The following is a 21,654-nucleotide window of genomic DNA, read 5'->3' as shown; positions in this document are numbered from 1 at the left end:
TTTAACAATTTATGTGTTTCTAACAACATATTTTAGTACAAGAGAACAATTGTGGTTTATTAGAGCCTACATGTATTTAAGGTAGAGGATCACTTTAAGCCACTTTACCATTGCGCAATCCTTTGTAACCAGTGATTGCTTCGTGTACAACTAGAGGGAGTACATATACCACCAGTGGTATTCGTACCATACTTTAAGAAACACTGCTGTCAGGGATGTGGGGTTTCTAAAAAAAAATTTTTTTTCTGAATTATGATAATAATCTTAGAAAAATGTAAACACTTTCAGAGCCATTGACACTGATAGATGTGCAATCATGTGGCTTTTTTTCATGCTTCTGCTGTGAATTGAAATTGTCACTAGTAGATGTACAATGCATTTGAACTCTGAATGCAGCCCTCCCAGTTCAATTTCATTGGATGTCTAGCACCGTCATTGGCAGCCAACGAGCTATTTAAAGGGATCCTCTACCTTAAATAAATGTAGGCTCTAATAAAACACAATTGTTCTCTGGTACTAAAATATGTTGTTAGAAACCGATAAAATGTTAAATCAATGGCAATATTTTATAATATTTAGTACATATTTTGACTAATAGTTGGCGCCATGTTTTGCGGGCTCGCAGTGACGATGTAAATGGGATGTTTCCAAATGAGTGCACAACAATTGCGTATTGCTGCCTAAACTTGCCAAGTAAAATGCCACGATGTGCTGCTTTTGGAAGCAATTTCCAGTCAAATGGAAACAAGGGGAGTGACGTGAGTGGTCAAGTTGGAATTATTATTTTTTGTGACTAAATGTGAATAAGTGGAAGCTTCTCCCCTTTTTGGTCCCTGTATGCACGTATCCTACCTACCGCGCGTTACAACTGGCACCCGAACATTTTTCCTGGATCCGACGATCCCACCGCGGCTACAATATTGGTTTCGGATCTGTCTATTTTCTCGATTCATCGGTCCCACATCGGCTTTTCGGATCAGTCTATTTAGTGGATTCGACGGACTGATCGCGGCTGCAACATTGCCATGGGATTGGTGTAATTCCTGCTCGGTCTAATTCCTGGATCTTCGAGTGAGTGAAAAAACGCGGGTTTGTATTACTATTGCTGTCTTTTTTGTGGACTCTTCTTCGTAGGAGTTTTCCCCAAATCATACCAAATAATTAAAGCACTATGGCACGCTACAGTGACGACAGTGACTCTGACATGGACCTTGCTTTTATGTTGGAGTTCGTCTGGGAACGCGTGTGTGCGTACCGCTGAGCTCTCGAGTGACGAGTGGTCAAAGTGGAAATATTATTTTTTGTGAATAAATGTGCATAAGTGGAAGCATCTCCCCGTTTTTGGTACTTTTATGCACGTATCCTACCTACCACGCGTTACAATGTCCAAGACATGGAATACACTCGATTCCAGGATTTGTACCCGTCAGATGACGAATTTAATGAGGACAGCCAGCCACGACATGACTCCGATCCTGACTATCACATGTGTGCATTCATAGTTTTATTACCTTCAGTGAGAATTTATAATCAATAGTCATGAAAATAAAAATGCACGAATGACAAGGTGTGTTCAAACATTTGGCGTGTACTGTATGTAAAGTACATGACAGCTCTGGATGCTAACAAGCTACATAATTAAGTTTGAAAACGCAATAGCTTACCTTGAAGATCTGCTAACAAAAACCGGAGTTCTCAACTGCATACACTCTTTCGCTCCATTGTCATTGAGACGCACTTGCCGAGACGCGCTGGAAGTTCGGCAGCGGGCCCGGTGATGTCACCGCACTGCGACGTCAACAAGAATGGCGACCTATCAGTTAAAATATTTTTACAAATTTTATTAAAACAAAAACATTAAGAGGGGTTATAATATCAAATTATTATAACTCATTATAACATTTGTCTTTTAAGAATTACTTGTCTTAAAGATCGAGGATCACTTTAAGTTAAAACTCGCCCCCCTCTGATAATGCCACCCATTTTGACTGTATCAAAAAAAAAAAAAAACATTGTTAAGATAGCTTTATAATTTCCCCATTTCCATTTCTTGCCAGACCATGTCTCGGATGCAAAGGCACCAACAGGAAGCAATGTGGGAGTTTGTGCTCACCGAACTCAACTACATCAACAAACTCATTATTACCAAGGATGTAAGAAGATACTGGGTTTTCAGTCAATATCCAAACAAGGCGTCTGCTACGATTACATCACACTTCCATTTTTGTTTTTGTTTTTTTTTGTTATAGTTGGCTATCTCAGCTCTGGTCAACATGCGCCTTCGTGGCTTCCTCCAGGAGGTCAGTCCAGCCCTCTTCTGGGCCACAAAACTCCCACACTTACACATTAAGGAAAGATTTTTATGCATATACGGAAAATGTACTGCTGTTGGATATGGAAAAAATTGGACCATTAAAATATCTATATGCCATGATACATAATAGTTTTCATTATTTGGTAAAAAAATATACAGCAATTAACAGCCTCCTCCACTTTATTTTTGACTTGGTGTTAAACAGACCTGCCACAAATGTTAAATGTATCAAGTAGTGCTGCAACCTAAAATTATCCAGTGTAAACAGAAGCAGCAAAATAGCTTACATATTTTTGCTCAAATGTAAATATATCTGTAGTAATTATCTACTAATACTTGTGCCAAATGTTTTTGACTTTTAAGAATGCTGTATATTAAGTTAGCATCAGTGTTGTTCTTGGCAGCCATTTAAATTTTCGTCTTAGTCTTTTGGATGAAAATACTGTACTTATTAGTCTTAGTTTTAGTCACTTCAAAATGTGTTCATCTTCATCTAGTTTTACGAAAATGAAAACCCAGACAAATTTCATCTAGTTTTAGTTGACAATTCTCAAAATGTTTTCGTCTATAAACTTCCAACGTTTTTAGTCAAAGAATGAATATATATATATATATATATATATATATGTATATATATAAATAAAAGGTTTCCAACAATTTTGAATGAACATGACAGACAAGCACATAACTGTAGAGTCTACAAGGACATCACCATTTTTATTATAATAATACACACTCAGCAGGAAAACAGCACAGTATTTGCAAGTAATTAAACTCACCTGGATGCCACAAATTGTATATAAAATGTTTTCCAAGAATTTAAGAGGACACCGAGTCACCGCGCTAATGCTTGTAAAGCATTAAAACTGCAACAAAATTGAATGAAATTAACAACAAAATATATTTTTATAATGGGTCAAAACTGTTTTTCGAGCACCTTAGGTGGTCATTTGCTTTGCATGTAATAAAAAAAAAGTAAAAAATAAAAAATTTAAAGATCTTTTTCTTTAATTGAATTTTTTTTTTTTTTTTTTTTTTTTTTTTTTTTTTTTTTGATTGAAGCAACTTTTAGGGGGATTTTTGTGTTAGGGCATTTGTGTCTAAATGACACAAAAATGTCCTAACACAAAAAGGATTGCTTCAATCAAAGAATGCAAATCTCACATATTTTTTTGCATTCAAAAACTTTTTTTTGATTAAAATGTTTCTTTTTTTTGATTGAAGTGATTTTCTCTTTGAAAATCTATATTTTTTTGAAGCAACTTATTTTTTGATTGAATAATACAGACGACAATGTCCCTGCCAAAATGTGGCCCAATCACAAATCAACATTATTTCAATCAAAAAAGTTGCTTCAATCAAAAAAAAAAATTGACTTCAATCAAAAAAAAAAAAAAAAACCAAAACCAACCAAACAAACAAAAAATCAAAGAAAAATAGCTTTCACATGCATTTTTTTTATTTTTTTTTTTTAGTTTTTTGAGTTTCAAATTTATTTTTACATTCAAGCACATTTATTTTTGATTGAAGCGACATTTTTTTTGGTTGAAAATATATATTTTGATTGAAGCAACTTTTTTTTTGATTGAAGCAACCTTTTTTTTGATGAATAATAAAGACACAAATCTACCTCCATTTGGCTCCGCCCAGGGGATACAATTTTTGACTTGGGTAACTACATTGGCACGACATCGGCGGGCGTACCATACTCAATGGATGACGATCTTGGCGAAAAGTATTGCCTAAGCAGCCTGATTTAGAATTCCCCTCAAGAATGATGGGAAACAAAAACGCTCATTGACAACTTATTGTTCTAAATATTCTTGTAAGTTAATTTTATTGCTGACACTGCGTTTCAGGGTCATCAACATGTTGTGCCCCCCCACCCCAAAAGTCAAACTCCGCCTATGAAAATATCACACATTGTGAATTTATGACGGAAACTATGGCAAATTTTCATCTAGTTCTTGTGTCATCAGACGACAACTGGCATCCGTCTCGTTATGTTTTAGTCTCCCAAGACACGTTTTCAGTGCGTCATCGTGACGTCGTTGTCATGAAAACATTGTTCGTTGATGAAATATTTTCGGTATTGTCATCGTTGACGAAAACAACACTAGCTAGTATAATATTTTTGATAATAAATTCATTCATCTTGATATCGGAATAAATTATGCTGTCTGTATTCTGTACGTGCCTGTTGCCATTTTCAATGGTCTTGCATGCATTACTCACCTACGGTTGGGAAGGGGAGTAAAATGGCTAAGTATTGACTGGAGATAGGTACATCTTGAGACCGATTGGCGGTATTACTATGGTATATGGAATCCTTAAATGCGGCTGTCATTACAATTTGGCTGCCACGCCACCAGCTGGACAAAATATGCATTGGAGAACCAGGTCTATATATGCCGATAATGACAATTGGCGTAAAATGTTAGTTGAAAATTTTATATCATTTTAGCGATATTTTGTAATATCGTACAGCACTACTTTATCATGAGATGACAAAAATACTGAAAACAGTAGTTGATAACTTAATTTCATCTTGTTTGAGTTTCAGGTGACCCCCGAGCTACTTTTCTCCAACCTTCCTACCATCCTCAGTGCACACCAGCTGTTCTGGCAGGAAGTGATTTATCCCATGTTAGAACTAGTGCGCTTGACAGGCAAACCTTTTAACCCAATACAAATGGAGGCGGGCTTCCTCCAGGTGAGTATTTTAAAGTATTTTCCAATGTGTTTAATCAATTTGTCCTAAACCATGACAATCACTTTTTGAATTAAACTGCTGAAAACAAATGATCTTGTCTGCCATCAACTTTAAGAACAAAAAACAAATAGATTACATGAATGGTAAACGAGACATGATATGTTGTGTCTCTGCAGTTTAGTGAACGCTTCTCTTCGTACTACCATTACTGTGCCGAAGAAGAAAATAGCTTTGAGTTTGCACGCCAACAGATGGAAAGCAACCCACAATTCGTCACATTCGTGCAGGTCAGACTCCTATTTATATTCATGGTTCAGGCTCCGTGGATTTGCTCATTTGCAATGATTTTTTTTTTTGGGGGGGGGGATATGTTAAAGTATATTATTTTAAACCATTTATAACAATGCAAGAGTCATCCCAGAATTGAAGCATATTTTACATCCAAACCTTCAAATTTTAAAAAGGCCATAAACAAAATCCTAAAACATGCTTTTTCTGATTAAATGAACTTGTCCTAAGAGTAAATTTAAAGAGAAAAAAACTAAGATAGAGGAATGCTTGAATATATATATATATATTTTGGTAACACTTTATTATGACAGAGGCGTCATAAGACTATCTTAAGACAGTCATAATTATGACATGACACTGTCATGAGCATTAATGAATGCTTATGACAGATTTCATTGTACGGATTACAACAAGATTTAAGAGGTATTCCAGATTTATTTTCAATTAAAAACATCGGTAACACTTTATTTGACAATGTCGTCATAAGACTGTCATACGACTGTAACAATTATGACATGACACTGTCATGAGTATTAATGAATGCTTATGACAGATGTCATTAAGTGTCATCTGGCAAATTATGTCACTTTTGTATGGATGTAAAAGATGCGGACTGGACATAAATGGAGTTAGGGAAAAAATTTGTTGGATGACACTTAATGACATCTGTCATACGCATTCATTAATGCTCATGACAATGTCAATGTACAATTATGACGTTTTTATGACAGTCTTATGACGCCACTGTCAAATAAAGTGTTACCTATATATTTAATAGCAAATAAGTCTGGAATACCTCTTAAATCTTTTATTCTAAAATATTATTATTGTCTCAAAAATCTTTCTCTTGCTTCAGCCTCCATTAAATTTTTATTTTGGGGGGTATCAATCGTTTCATTGCTGTCTCTTAAAACTGGAAAAAAATGTTTTAATAAAATCAATATTTCAATTATTAATGATTATTTGTGGAACACAAGCCTATTACCATAGCCTTTTTATCATGGTAGAAGAAAGCAGCGACATCAGACAGTTTTCCAAAAGAACTGGTCAAGCAAATTTATATCCTTGGTTTTAATTTTTCATATTTTTACCTTCACCAGTACACGAGGTGAAGCCTACGGAAGCAAAAGTTATGTATTCAGTTCAATATGTCTGTCTGTATGTTTGTGTTCAAGATAACTCAAGGACAGATAAAGGAATTGTTAGGAAATATACAGGATATATTTTGAATAAGAAACGCCAGAGATTTTTAAATTTTGGGGTTGTGAGGTTAAAGGTGAAAGGTCACAGAGGTCAGAAAAGGAACTTCGTAATACCTTTTTAGTTTATATGTTTGCGTTCAAGATCTGAAGAATGAATGAAAGGATTATTATCAAACTTATATATATTTATAATAGGAAAGGTAAGAGGTGACTAGATTTTGGAGTAATTAGATAAAAGGTTACAGAGGCCAGAAAAAGAATTTCTGATTCTAAAATGGATTAAATGACTCACTCTACCTCATGCAACCCTGTCGGATAAAGACTTTTTTTTTTCTTTCATTAATTTCTTCAGTAAATTTGTCATTTTGGTCAACAATACAAGCTAGCTAATACGCTAACTTCTATCAAGCTAATATATAGATAAAATTATCTGTAAGATGAGCTAATCGAAGCTTTGATACTTTATCACCTATTGTTGATGATTGAGCAGAAAATCAGGAAAGTGAAAGCTTATTTTTCAAGAATTTTAAAGCTAAGATGTCCACCAATTCTGGAATCCCCCACCACATAAAAACAAGCAATACTCCAAGTTTCTATTAAATATCAGCCTATGTTAAACATGAAGGAGTGGATGGCATCTTTCCATGGTGTCAACATTTTGTGGTTTGTTACGTAACACACCCCCATTGTGTTTCGTAAAATGTGGTCTCCCTAGCATTCAAACTATGTCATTAGTCACAAAAAAAACCAACAAAAAAAACGTTTCAATGCTCTTTTTGTTTTGATGATGTGCTCAGTTGAAACACAATAAGAGAAATAATAGCTAGTGTTTCTTGTACGTAGTGGCTTGAGACCCATCCGCAGGGCGCACGGATGCGCTTGGGTGAAATGCAGGCCAAACCCCACCAGAGAATCACCAAGTACTCCCTTCTTCTCAAGGCGCTGCTCAAGACCACCCTTGACCCTCATGCACAACGCAGCCTCCAAAGCATGGTGAGAAATTGCAGTATGGACTTGTTCAAACGTGAGAAATCCAGGGGTGAAAGTGGGCCGGAACGGTCCGGAACACCTTTCTGGTAAAGGATTCGGGGCCTGAAGAGGGCGGAACGGTGCTTTTATCCAGAAAATGTGACGCCAACTGTTAAAACCCCATGTTTATAAAAAAAAAAAAAAAAAAAAAACAGCAACACTACCACACACGCATCTCCAATGAGAACAATCTACTGATGTCAGATTTATATACACAACTGTTAACAACAAGCCTCATAAAGTGCTCGTGTCGCGTAGTCCGTTTCCACCGATATTTATTATTCATTTATTCATTCTATGTAGTTCTTCCCAGCGTCTCTCTGTATCTGATAAGTCGTGTCGCTGTGCGCATGCCGGCAGCAAAAATAAATAAATAAATTGACTCTGCTGTCTGTTCAATTGGCTGACATGTGATCAGCAGGCATAGTTAGCTCTGATTAGTTCAAATGCATGTTTTTTGGAACAACTAATAGAGGGGAAAAAACAAGTTTGTTGAATTAAAAGGGCAATACAAAGGAAAATTGATCAGATCTTTTAGAGAAAGGAAACAGTTGTTGAGGTTTATTTTCTTTTATTTGGGAGGTTCAGAACATCCTCCATGTTAATGTGCACTTTGGACCTATTTTTGTTCATTTTTAAAGGCTACTTATTTATTTCCTTATAAAAAAAGGTTTGCGTGAGCTTCAAAATATATTCCATTTCACTGTGCATAATATAAGTCTTTGTACTTTGTAATTTGTACTTATTTTTTGTTAATGTGTGTTACTTATATCTTTATTATTTAAAAAAACAAAAACAAAAAACAAACAAACCCATACATATCTTCAATTTAATGGACATCCTATGTTCTTGAACAGTTCAAATTGAGGTTTTGCATTTAGATTTGAGGAAATGAGGGAAAATAAAAAAAAGATTGAGTTTTAGATGGAACTTTGTATGTACAGAGGGGCAAATAAGTATTTAGTCAACCACCAATTGTGCAAGTTCTCCTACTTGAAAAGATTAGAGAGGCCTGTAATTGTAAACATGGGTAAACCTCAACCATGAGAGACAATGCGAAAAAAACAAAAAAAAAAACACATTGTTTGATTTTTAAAGAATTTATTTCCAAATTAGAGTGGAAAATAAGTATTTGGTCACCTACAAAAAAGCAAGATTTCTGGCTGTCAAAGAGGTCTAACTTCTTCTCACGAGGTCTAACGAGGCTCCACTCGTTACCTGTATTAATGGCATCTGTTTTAACTTATTAACGGTATGAAAGACACCTGTCAGTCACACTCCAAACTCCACTATGGCCAAGACCAAAGAGCTGTCGAAGGACACCAGAGACAAAATTGTAGACCTGCACCAGGCTGGGAAGACTGAATCTGCAATAGGTAAAACGCTTGGTGTAAAGAAATCAACTGTGGGAGCAATTATTAGAAAATGGAAGACATACAAGACCACTGATAATCTCCCTCGATCTGGGGCTCCATGCAAGATCGCACCCCATGGCGTCAAAATGATAACAAGAACGGTGAGCAAAAATCCCAGAACCACACGGGGGGACCTAGTGAATGCCCTACAGAGAGATGGGACCACAGTAACAAGGCTACTATCAGTAACACGATGTGCCGCCAGGGACTCAAATCCTGCACTGCCAGATGTGTCCCGCTGCTGAAGAAAGTACACGTCCAGGCCCGTCTGCGGTTTGCTTGAGAGCATTTGGATGATCCAAAAGAGGAGAAAAGAGTTTGGAGGAGAAAGAATACTGAATTGCATCCGAAGAACACCATACCCACGGTGAAGCATGGGGGTGGAAATATCATGCTTTGGGGCTGTTTTTCTGCAAAGGGACCAGGACGACTGATCTGTGTAAAGGAAAAAATGAATGGGGCCATGTATCGAGAGATTTTGAGTGAAAATCTCCTTCCATCAGCAAGGGCATTGAAGAGGAGACGTGGCTGGGTCTTTCAGCATGACAATGATCCCAAACACACAGCCAGGGCAACAAAGGAGTGGCTTCGTAAGAAGCATTTCAAGGTCCTGGAGTGGCCTAGCCTGTCTCCAGATCTCAACCCCATAGAAAATCTGTGGAGGGAGTGGAAAGGAAAATCTGTGGAGGGAGTTGAAAGTCCGTGTTGCCCAACGACAGCCCCAAAACATCACTGCTCTAGAGGAGATCTGCATGGAGGAATGGGCCAAAAAACCAGCAACAGTGTGTGAAAAGCTTGTGAAGAGTTACAGAAAATGTTTGGCCTCCGTTATTGCCAACAAAGGGGACATAACAAAGTATTGAGATGAACTTTTGGTATTGACCAAATACTTGTTTTCCACCATGATTTGCAAATAAATTCTTTAAAAATCAAATAATGTGATTTTCTGTTTTTTTTTCCACATTCTGTCTCTCATGGTTGAGGTTTTCCCATGTTGACAATTACAGGCCTCTCTAATATTTTCAAGTGGGAGAACTTGCACAATTAGTGGTTGACCCCAATACTTATTTGTCCCACTGTAAATCAGTGAAAAAAATACAATTTTGAATGGAAATCAGATTGTCATTTATGCATGTGTGAAGCCTTTCATTCAATCATTCATTTTCCGAACCGCTTATCTTCACGAGGGTCATGGGGGCTCTGGAGTCAATCCCAGCTAACTATGGCCAGTATGCTGTGTACACCCTGAATGGGTTGCCAACCAATGGCAGGGCACACGCAGATGAACAACCATTCGCGCACAGACTCCTACCGAGGGACAATTTAGAGTGTTCGATCAGCCTACCGTGCATGTTTTTGGGATTTGCTGGGAACCGGTGTACCTGGAGTGAACCAACGCAGGCACTGGGAGAACATGCAAACTACACACAGGAAGGCCGGAGCTCTGGATTGAACCCTTGATCTCAGAACTGTGAGGCGGGCGTGTTAACCACTGTTTGTGTGAAATATTATCTGCTTTATTGTGTTAAATTTATAACAGCATTTCGGTGGTTTTAGGAGATGTAACCCCCCCCCAAAAAAAGGACTCCGGCCAACCTTTATGTCAGGGAGTTCCGGCAAGAAATTCTAGCTACTGTCAACCCTGGAAAAATCTGTTCTCCTCTCTTAGTTATCAAGCGTGAACAGTTTTCTGGAGCGTATCAACGAATACTTGAGGCGGAAGGACGAGGACGTGGCGCTCTCTATGTCCGCCCAGCGGGTGGAGGGATACCAGATAGAGGGAATAAACGAGGAAATTGACAAGGTAAATAACATTGATAACCTGGGTGTAAGTGCATAGATGTAGTTGTAAACGTTATGGGTAATCCGAATGTGAACGCACTTCCTGTACAGTACGTTCGAGAGATCTGCCAGTTCGACCTGACGTGTCCAATGAGAGGAGTTAGCCGTGGCATCGTACGCAAGCTGCTCCTAGAGGAAAACCTGAAAATCCGCGGTAGAAAAGACAGCAAGGTCCGTCCTTGTTTTGTTCGTTTTCCATTCGAAAAATAAAAAGTGCTCATGCAGTACGGAAGTAAAGTATGTCATTTCACCTAACTCAGCTGGAAGTGGTGATTCTCTTGTTCTCCGATGTGTTGCTCGTGACCAAAGTGCAGAAGAAAGATGAGAGACTGAAGGTGGTCCGGCCTCCTTTAGCCCTTGACAGAATGCACTGTATCGCACTGAAGGATAACTGTGAGTCCAAGCCATTTTAAGGCAATATAAACTTGCTTGAAATGTGGATTCACAAGACATGACTTTTTTTCTTACAGGTTCTTTTCTTCTGGTGGAGGTGGGAGAACTATTGTGTCCTGTCAATGTTTACACATTTACAGCAAGTACCGCTGAAAGCTGCTCGACTTGGGTGTCCACCATTCAACAAGCACAGGTAGACTCAAGTTCATGTTTCGCGTATTCGAACAAATGCTTCAGAACTCTTAGGACTGCACTGCACCACAGATGGCGTGATCATAAAGATGAAAGCTCTCTGACGTTGGCTATGTTTACAATGACACTTCTTTTCAGAATAAAAGCCTGTTTGGAATAAAAATGCTTCATGTACACACCCCATTCGGAATATTCTAACTCAATCCAGTCCGTTTCAATTAAGATTCTATCCCGTACGAGAGGGATGATTTACAGTATATCGATTGATAATCAGATTGGAGGGCATGAAACATTCCAAAATTTCAGATCAAACCATCTTTACAGCGCATGTCTGTGACGTGAGTACAGTGATCCCTCGCTACTTCGCACTTCAAACTTTGCGACCACAGTTTATTGCAGATTTTTTTTTCAATTTAAAAATACATAAATAAATGCAGTATTTTATAGAGCTGTCCCGATCCGATAAAGTAAAGTCTCACTCTCGCTCCTGCCGCTTTTCTTGGTCAGGCAGTGCACTGGAGTTGCTTATTAAACTTAACTATGATTGGCAGATGTTAAGGTTTGATCTTGCCAGAGACGTTTGAAAGCCGAAACTTCAAAGCACCGCATGCGTCAATCATCGTTTAACTTGTTAAACAGTTGCCATGGCAACTCATTTTTTGTATGTGAGCAGCTTAAGCAGATTTGAGTGGACTCACTCAATGAAGCATTTAATAAAGTCAAGCATTTTCTACTTTATTGTTGTTTAAAAATCCGTGGAACATTAACATGTTTAAAACTTATCATAATTATTACATTTGAAGTGCTTTAAAACCATTTATTAAAATAAAAATATACTTTTTAAAAATTTTTTTACTTTTTTTTTTTTAATTCTGGGGAAAAGGTGAAAAAACACGGCATATGTATTTTTTTCCAATGATAAATTTGAATAAATACATTGAACACACACAAAAAATATTTTTTGGGGGCGGCTACTTCGCAGTTTTTCACTTATCGTGGCGGGTTCTGGCCCCCATTAACTGCGAAAAAACGAGGGATCACTATCACTGCATATGCGCTTCTGTTATAACTGGAAGCCAGTAGAAGCAGAGCGAGCAGAAGACTGGTCAGTATCCGAGACAAATATGTTGCTTGAGATATTCTAAGATCTTAGAATTGTTGAAAGATCTGACAGTAGAAAAGCGTTTAAAAAATCGCTAATTTAGGCCAATGTTTTAAGTCGAATTGGTATTGGCAATGTATTTTTGACACAGAAGTGACTCTCTGACTTCTTCTAGTATTATTTCCAGTATATTTGGTCAATCTGCGCGTGTCAAAATAGATTTTTCCGACCAAAAGTGTCATGTCTGAATGTCCATGAAAAGAGAGCATCCCATCATAATTTTGATCTGCGCGCTGATTAGAATAAAGAAGTTTTGTCCATGTAAACGTAGCCATTGAGAACGTTAGACAGCCAATCCATTTTAACTGGGTGATGCTGGCATCGAATGATCTTTTTTCAAAGCCAGTTCTTCCAGTTTAAATGTGTTGGACGTCTATTGTTGTCAATGCCCGGCAATGAGTTAATGGTAGTGGTATGGAGTGAGCTCGAGCGTTTGATAATCAAGTTATCTTGTATTGTTTCGGCTATATTTATCTGAATAACGTTAATAAACTTCTGTTTAGCCTCTTGTTCTTAATTTTATTGTTATGTACAAAAATCATTTGCATCTGTCTGTCTGAATCAGAAGAATCAGAATCGCTTCATGTCTCTCTGTGAGTCTTTCGTCCAACTTGCTGGGGGGAATGCACGTTGACCAGGGAAGAAGAAGTTTAAATTTTTAAGCAATTGGTCTTAATCATTAGAAATATATAGGTGAAACACAAGTTATAGTCCCCATCACTATCTGTTGCCGTTCATCTTAATTTACCACATTAATTCCAAGGGGTTATATTGGTCTCAGGACAAGTACTAAGAACAAGCAAATGCATGAACTGCATGCAGAGGTGGGTAGAATAGCCAAACATTTTACTCAAGTTAGAGTAGCGTTACTTCAAAATATTACTCAAGTAAGAGTAAAAGTAGTCATTCTAAAAATGTACTCAAGTACAAGTAAAAAAAGTATCCAGAGAAAAGAATACTCAAATAATGAGTAATGTTGTAACTGTTTTTTTTTTTTTTTTTTTTAAACAACAGTATTTTTTTCTCCCAGCACAAACTTACCTATATGAACTGTTGTTATAATGATACTGTACAATAACTCATGACATAATCACATTAAACCAAAGAAATACTAACAAAAAACAAAACAAAAAAAATCAAAGCGAGAGAAAAAAAGAAAGACAGAAATCAAGCATTATTCGTACAAAGAGCTTGAGTGCCCCGCCCTCTAGTGGAGAAAATAGTTCCTAGTTGGAACAGTGAATCTTGCCGTTCCTTCAGTTACTATTATGAAATGAAAAGGATCATATCTCTGGTTTTCTGTGATCAATCGGTGCTAAATAAAAACTGGGTGAGAGGTTTAAATCTAGGCTTTCGAGTCATGTTGAGGGCAGCGCTCTATGTCAAATACTTCATTTTTTACGGTGCTTTAAAGACGCCAAGTGATTGAACAGGCTGGTGAGATTAGTAGCACTACTCTAGGCATCGCTGGCAAAAAAAAAAAAAAAAAATCTAAAATGTAGAATGTAGAATAAAGAGGAAAAATGTAACGACTTGTGTAGCCCAAAGTGGAAGAGTGAAAGTAGTGTTTTTTCTTCACAAATCTACTCAAGTAAAAAGTATGGCTTAGTAAAACTACTCTTAGAAGTACATTTTTCTCAAAAAGTTACTCAAGTAAATATAACGGAGTACATATAACGCGTTACTACCCATCTCTGACTGCATGGTATAGTATTTTTGCATGTGGATTATTCAACATTTGATGTCTAGAACGTAAAAATTCCCAAACACAATAAAGAATCAAAAGCTGATTGAGGGCACATCATTCAGGAACTCCAATACAGAGGTAACAAAGTCTCATTGGGATCGCACCCAATCAGCACGAATTCTGACAACATTCTGGCCAAAGAAAAAAACATTTTTTCCCCTCTTTGTGCATTTTTTTGGCCGGCGCAACATATACTGAGGTGCAACTTAAGATCCGAAGAATATTTAAAAACCATTGCTCTCAACTCAAGACTTGTCACTTTGTTTCATTTAGATGAATTATTCACTACTTGCTGACCATCTTATCTACTTCCCCAGGTAACACTGAGAAATTTGAGGGAGGCGAACAAAAGATCCACCGAGGCTGAAAGAACAAGTAACACGGATCCGATCAAACAAGCTCTTATCTCTGAAAAACAGACTTTGGTGGACAATGCCGCCTTTGAACGCTTAGTCACTCAGTTGGCAAATGGTCCTAATGCAACTGAAAACAATCACATTGAAGGATCAAGTCAGAGATTTGCCACCAAAGACCATGAATTTAGGATCAATCCAGCTGAGGAATTGAGTCAGTCTTTAGGAAACGGTCTGATCCATACGGATCACTCTGGTGCTTCTGTAAAGAAAGAGGATCCATTACGAGGAACCACCAGCAGCCTGTATAATCTGGTACCAGGTGGCTATCCGGATGTCGACTACCCAACAGTAGAACTGACACAACCACCCAAGGTGAGAAACCAGAGTCCTACAAACCTTATAGGCACAGCGTTACAACCTGAGACCAAAGTCTTGCCAAAGTCTCCAATTTTAAGAAGGGCCCATCAGAGCCCTTCAGTTCAAATGGTGCCCAATTCAAGATGGTCGCAATCAAACACCTCATCGTCCAACTCTGACTCTGAGTGCAGCCTGAATACCAAGAACTCTAACATCGTGCTTACACTGAGCGCCCTGAAGCCCACCAAGGGGACCTTTTGGAATAACGATCCCAGAGCCTCGTCAGACACTGAGGTCTATTCCGAACCAGAGTTGACGGTTCTTAACTCTGAGACTAAAAAACCCAGACTGAAAACCCAGAGGAGTGTTTCCAATCTAAATGAGGAACAACGATTTCACTATCAGGACAACTCTTCTGGAGGATCTGCATCCCCCGCCACAGTCGAGAATCTTTTGCAAAGAGCAAAAGGAAGAGCGCGAGATCGAGATACGAGCAACGAAAGCGGGCAACTCTCACATCTGCAACTTCCTGCTCCTCTGCTGACATCCTCTTCTCCGTCTACGAGCGACGGAGACAGAGATGAGATAGAGGAGGTATATAAAGGACCAAAGCTGCCAAGATAAAAGATAAATCAATAAATTAAATAGAAGTAAAAATTACTAAATACAAAATAAGAAATTGCATTTGAAAAATTAGAATAAAAACAAAAATATAAATATGAACCAAAATCAGTCTGTAAAAGCACTTTGCTTTTTTTTTTTTTTTTCATTGTCAGCTTGAACTCAGTGTTGTTTTTGTCAACGATGACTGAACGAAAATATTTCGTCAACGCGCAATTTTCTTTCATGACGACGACGAGACGATAATGTGCGAAAAACATGTTTTGGGTGACAAAAAAAAACTAGACGAATGCAAGTGTTTTTCGGATGAGACAAAAATGTGCAATCATTTTAATTTCACATGTTCACAACATGTGACATTTTATGTGTAGTTAGCCTGCATCGTAGCAGTGTCTGGTTGTGTCACTCATATGACGTGGTGTATTCCCCACCCACTCCGTCTCACCATGCAATGTCCTCTCCACTCTCCACGCTGGCACACATGGTAAGATTTGTTTTCTTATATTTTCCAGAGAGAATATGCAAAGTTGCTTTATCCTTTACAGGTCTGTCCTGAGTGATCATCACACACTAAATGTGACACGTAGCATTAGCATAGCATTTGCGTTAGCATTAGTCCAGTGGTTCTTAACCTTGCTAAAGGTACTGAACCCCACAGGTGCATTCACTGAACCCTTCGGAATTTAATCATAAAGCTATTTTTTACAAATTCAAAACCTAGCAAGCTTACATCTAAGAGAATTCCTGTTCAAATTTCTTCCAGCTTTAAAATTTTCTACAAATAGTTTTGCCTTTTGCTGTTGATTTGGACATTGGTAAATGAAATTGAACTCATTTCATTTCCCATTGTTCCTTTTTTTGTTTTCATGTCTACATTCTCATTTTTTTTGTCGCATCCTTGCATCACATGCTATTTTCATGACGTGAAATGATAAAATTATTATTATTTTTTTAGTTCAATTATCTACGCAGTTCACGCTGTCTGTAGGTCTGTTATACTTCGTCATACCAAGTGCCAGTCAACCTTCCACTGAGCAAACCGATTTCGCCTCCTATTATATAGAGGGCTATCATTTGAAAGAAATGGAATAAAGCCTATAGATTGAGGGCAAAACAGTCCAAAACCTGATCTAAAACACCACTTTACCTAGATTTAGTCAGCATACAAAATAGGTCGTTGCATTTCTTAACCTTCACCGAACCCCTGAGGCTTACTCACCGATCCCAAGTTAAGAACCACTGCTTTAGACTAATGCTAATGGCGGACGCTCTTAAACTCTCGAACAAATTTTGTTAACATACAGTTTGTGGCGGCCAGATGGGTAAAATTAATTGAAAATAATGTAATGTTTTCCTGCTGAGTGTGTATTATCACCAAGTTGTCCTTGTCCTTGTAGACGCTACAATATGTTCTTATCTGTCAATGTTCCTTCAAAATAGTTTGAAACGTACTTATTTATTTTATTTTTGGAGTAATTTTAAAAAAAAAAATTACAGACGAAAACATTTTTAGTTAACATCGACTAAAACTAGACGAAATTAGTCGAGTTTTCGTTAACAAAAAAACTAGACGAAGACGAACACATTTTGATATTACTAAAATATGACTAAGACTAATAAGTATTATCGTCCAAAAGACTAAGATGAAAATTAATAGGGCTTCCAAAAACAACACTCTTGAACATGCAGAAGAAAATCTTATTCAAATGATGGAGGGGGGGGGGGGGTGCGCAAGTGTGTTGAACTATTCACCTATTGGTCGATCGACATGCATGTGCAGCGATAGGTGAATAGTTCAACTCAAGGCATACACATGACCGCCCCCTCATTTGAATATATGCATGTTCACGCTGACAATGAAATGAATCACTACGAGGGCAAAGCACTTTTATATATTGATTGATGTTTACCGTAATTCAATTTATGCATTTTTGCATTTATTTTTGTATTTCTCATTTTTTAAATTTATAGCTGTGCCTTTCTTCCCTTAAATTGTTTTATATAATATTTCCATATTTATGATGGTAGCTATGCATTTAATGAACAGCTACCATCTTATTGATTGTAGCTATGAAGGATAAAATTCCTTCCTTGATTCTTCTTCTTAATCTTATTCTCCTTTTTCGGTTCGCCACTCCTTCCACGCTTTCACAACTTCACAATATATTCCAAGAATTCATGGCTCATGGGCTTTATTCATTTTTTTTTTTTTTTTTTTTTTTTAAATCACTGTTCTTCTAAAATTGTATATATATAGTATATATATATATATATATTTTACATAAAAAGTCCCATTCATTTCCTATGGCACATTAAATATTTCCGCTTCAAAACATTCCCATTCCATTTTCATGAAATTCACGTGATTTGAACAATTTCACAGATTTTCAGTTCATTTTTTACCAAAATTTCACCATTTTACACAATAACAATTTTCACCAAATTCCAATTGCTCATTTAATATTTCAGCTTCAAATCATTGCCAATGCTTTTTCATATCATTCACACGATTCTGGCATCAAGAGATTCGCCAAACAATTACAATATTTTCAAATTTTCACATTTCTGATCGAATTTTTTTAATAGAATATTTTAAATGTTGAGTTTTAATTCTTATTTTAGTATTTTATACACCCCTACTTTTACTTTTTTTTGTTTTTAATTTTGGCAGTTTTGGCCCTCTTTAGAGGCACTAAAGGTGAGTGAAGGATGGAGGGAGCAGCCAGTAGACAACGACAGCGACAAGCTGGACAGGTGAGAAATACGTCTCTAACATACAAAACTGCAATATTATCTAGGTCTGTGTTTTGTTTTGGTATTAAGTTTGTTGCTTAACCCCTTCAGACCTAAGCCTGCTGCAAAGGAAATTACGCGTTTGTGTCTCTAAACCAATAAATACACTGAATTAAGTTGCTATTGTCACTTCTGAGAGATGATTGGATGGAACCTTACCCATCAAAATCAAATCATGAGGATTGGCTTTGCTATTTTTGGTTCTTTAAAAATGGCTGACCAACTGCAACTTGAAAAAGGACACCGTAAAGTGCTGATTTCTTACATTAACATAAAAAATAACCAATAAAAGCATGAAATGTCTACAACCAAAAAACTGCACTTTGTTCTGGTGTTTGAGTCGAGTAAATATCAGCCCAGTTTTTTTTTTTTTGCCCAGCAGAAAAAATGCTGGTCTGAAGGGGTAAAGGCAGGGGTCGGGAACCTATGCCTCGTGAGACATATATGGCTCTTTTGATTAGCACATATGGCTCTCTGCCAACCCGTGATCTTAAATGTGGAACCTGCCCGCTCGCTTGACATGAACCAGCTATGATGAGCTGATGGCGCATTTGTACGTATATTAATCTTTGACACTTCAAATATGCATCGCAATGATATGCTTCAGGTCGGGTAGCGCGGAGATAGGGGAGATCGCCCTGTGCGTTAAGTCACCACTCGGCCAGCAGCGGGGTCGGCCCCTCCCGACTTGATGCCGAGCGAACTAGAGTATATAAAATACACTGCGTAGTTCCCCAAAAGACACAGGCGCTTCACTTTTGTGACTTTTTGGACTGTCAAATTGTTTCCACTTCCAGGAGCGCGAGACTGACGACGTCTCGGCCACTTTTACGCACGCGTCCCCCTGGTCGTCCTCGATTGTGGTTTCCTATTCAAGGAATTGTACGCGGCACCACACCGTGTTTCTATTTGTTATTTTCCTTGCGGTGAGTGCACAACTGCGCAACGATTGTAACAACCAAAATAACGATGTTAGACTTTCTTTGTCGTTTTCCCAAGATTTATTTAAATCGCAACTCGGCGACTGCTCGTAAAAGCAGAGCGTGACCACCCTGTGCCTCCCGTGTAATGCATTCAAATGCGTTTACGAAAGAAACAGTGCTTACAAAACGGACTCGGACAAGCTGGCTTGTATGTATGTATGTATGTATTGTAAGCATGTAGAATATACAGTGTGTGTTTACATACATACATACATACACACACACTGTATGGCTCATGTGGAATCACATTTTAAAATATGTTGGGTTTTGGCTCTCTCTGTCTAAAACAGTGCTTCTCAATTATTTTCTGTTACGCCCCCCCAAGGAAGACGTAAATGTTTTGCGCCCCCCCCAAACTCTGCCGCCACTGTAAATAGTATCATTTGTCTATAATATTACTATTATAAGTACGCCTCTGCCTCACATTGTATCCTTTTTTTTTCTATTAGAGAAAATAACAGAGATCAACTTGTAAAGTATAACTTTATTAACATTGTTTTGTTTGTAACAGAAAAGACTTAATGCGCATCATTTTGCCTGAATTAAAAAAAAAAAAAAAAAAAAGTCACATCCAAACTGTAAAAATACACTCAAGGTACATTTTTTACAATTTGATACTGAAAAATAAAATCAGTAAATAATAACAAATTCAAATTGATTAGAAAGATTAACTCATGAGGACAATATGCCAAAAAATTTGACCGAAAAAACAAAACTGAATTGAAGAAAGGAAAAAAAAAAGTGTCTTTGGACAGAAGGACAGTTTTTATTTTTGCTGCTCACAATATCACCTCCAGTTTGCAATGGTGTGGGGTTATTTTGCACTGAGCATGCTAACAGTGCTCTCTGGTTTACTGATATAACACTGACAAAGCGGGACGATTGTTCGGCATGTTTTCGCTGAAAAACAACCAAGCAGCTTATCAATGAGATTGGGGTCTAATGTCTTTAAGTAGCGTCTTAATATATTTGGCTTCTGGCTGTCCGCTATAATCATTTTTAGACACAGTAAACAGTTGTCTTTCCTCATCTACCACTGTATTAAATGTCAAAGCCAGAAGGCAAACGGCCCGAAAAAAGCGCATTCTCGGCGGCCGAGGGAGAACCGTAGGTGAGGGCGGTCGTCGTGACGATCCCAAGCCGAAAATGGCACTTCTTGGGCCGACACGTGAGAACCGGAGAAGACAGTGGGTCGCTGCGTGAGTCCGGCAGGAAAACGGCTTTCGAAAACGGCGTACAGCTCTCCAGCTCTTCGTGAGTCTCTTCCATGTGCTCTTGCTTACTTCAAAAATACTGCGCGCACTTTGAAAATGAGAGCGCCACTGCCACCCACTGAGTGGATGTGCAAGTACACTTTATTCTCGTACGGCAAAAAAAAAAAAAAAAAAAGCATGTTCCCCGAGGTCACACGCGCCACCCCCTGGCATCGCTCTGCGCCCCCCTGGGGGGGAGGGGGGGGGCGCCCCACTATTTGAAAAGTTCTGGTCTAAAAGGTTCCCGACCCCTGGGTTAAGGTGTCTTGTTTCCCAGCGTTTTGGGTCATTCTAGAATTGGAGGACATTTGCGGTTCAAAATTCTGTAAACCTAAACATATTTCGTACATGAAAGGCTTTAATGTCTTATTCTGATCATAGGCATAACAGAGTTGAATGAGGTAGACGGAGACACTCGAGCGAGGCTAACTGATTCATGAAAGTATAAAATGTACAATGGAGGATATTTGCTGTCCCCATTCTTTTAGAAAACAATACTTTGTTTAGTCACAGAAACATAGTTGCAAATCTGTACCAATGTTAGCTTTCCTCAGTACAGATCCCTTGTTATTTGCAGTTAATGGGGACCAGAACCCACTGCGATAAGTGAAAAACCGCAAAGAAGAACCCTCCCCAATTTTATTTTATTTTATTTTTTGTGTGTGTGTTTTTATTCAGATTTAGCATTGGAAAGAGATACATAAAAGACATGTTTTTTCACGTTTTTTTCCTCAAATTATAATTAAACAGAAATACTTTGATACATATACATACAGAGGGGCAAATAAGTATTTAGTCAACCACCAATTGTGCAAGTTCTCCTACTTGAAAAGATTAGAGAGGCCTGTAATCGTCAACATAGGTAAACCTCAACCATGAGAGACAGAATGTGGAAAAAAAAAACAGAATATCATATTGTCTGATTTTTAAAGAATTTATTTTCAAATTAGAGTGGAAAATAAGTATTTGGTCACCTACAAACAAGCAAGAT

General features: G+C 37.8%; 1 protein-coding gene across 3 annotated transcripts in view; it reads left to right on the top strand.

Moving 5' to 3' along the window:
• The window catches only part of plekhg6 (pleckstrin homology domain containing, family G (with RhoGef domain) member 6), a 44,769-nt gene that overhangs the window by 20,654 nt on the left and 2,461 nt on the right, over window positions 1-21,654 (top strand). For all 3 annotated transcript variants that reach the window (XM_057833860.1, XM_057833861.1, XM_057833859.1), the window contains 11 exons: window positions 2,058-2,153; window positions 2,250-2,300; window positions 4,878-5,027; window positions 5,204-5,314; window positions 7,364-7,513; window positions 10,634-10,768; window positions 10,858-10,977; window positions 11,067-11,199; window positions 11,277-11,392; window positions 14,618-15,607; window positions 18,306-18,388. In XM_057833860.1, the coding sequence (XP_057689843.1) occupies window positions 2,058-2,153; window positions 2,250-2,300; window positions 4,878-5,027; window positions 5,204-5,314; window positions 7,364-7,513; window positions 10,634-10,768; window positions 10,858-10,977; window positions 11,067-11,199; window positions 11,277-11,392; window positions 14,618-15,607; window positions 18,306-18,388 (2,135 nt within the window). The remainder of the gene's footprint in view (window positions 1-2,057; window positions 2,154-2,249; window positions 2,301-4,877; window positions 5,028-5,203; window positions 5,315-7,363; window positions 7,514-10,633; window positions 10,769-10,857; window positions 10,978-11,066; window positions 11,200-11,276; window positions 11,393-14,617; window positions 15,608-18,305; window positions 18,389-21,654) is intronic.

The sequence above is a fragment of the Corythoichthys intestinalis genome, chromosome 4 (assembly GCF_030265065.1).
Source record: "Corythoichthys intestinalis isolate RoL2023-P3 chromosome 4, ASM3026506v1, whole genome shotgun sequence".
NCBI lineage: Eukaryota > Metazoa > Chordata > Actinopteri > Syngnathiformes > Syngnathidae > Corythoichthys > Corythoichthys intestinalis.
This window is presented reverse-complemented; position numbering and strand designations above follow the sequence as displayed.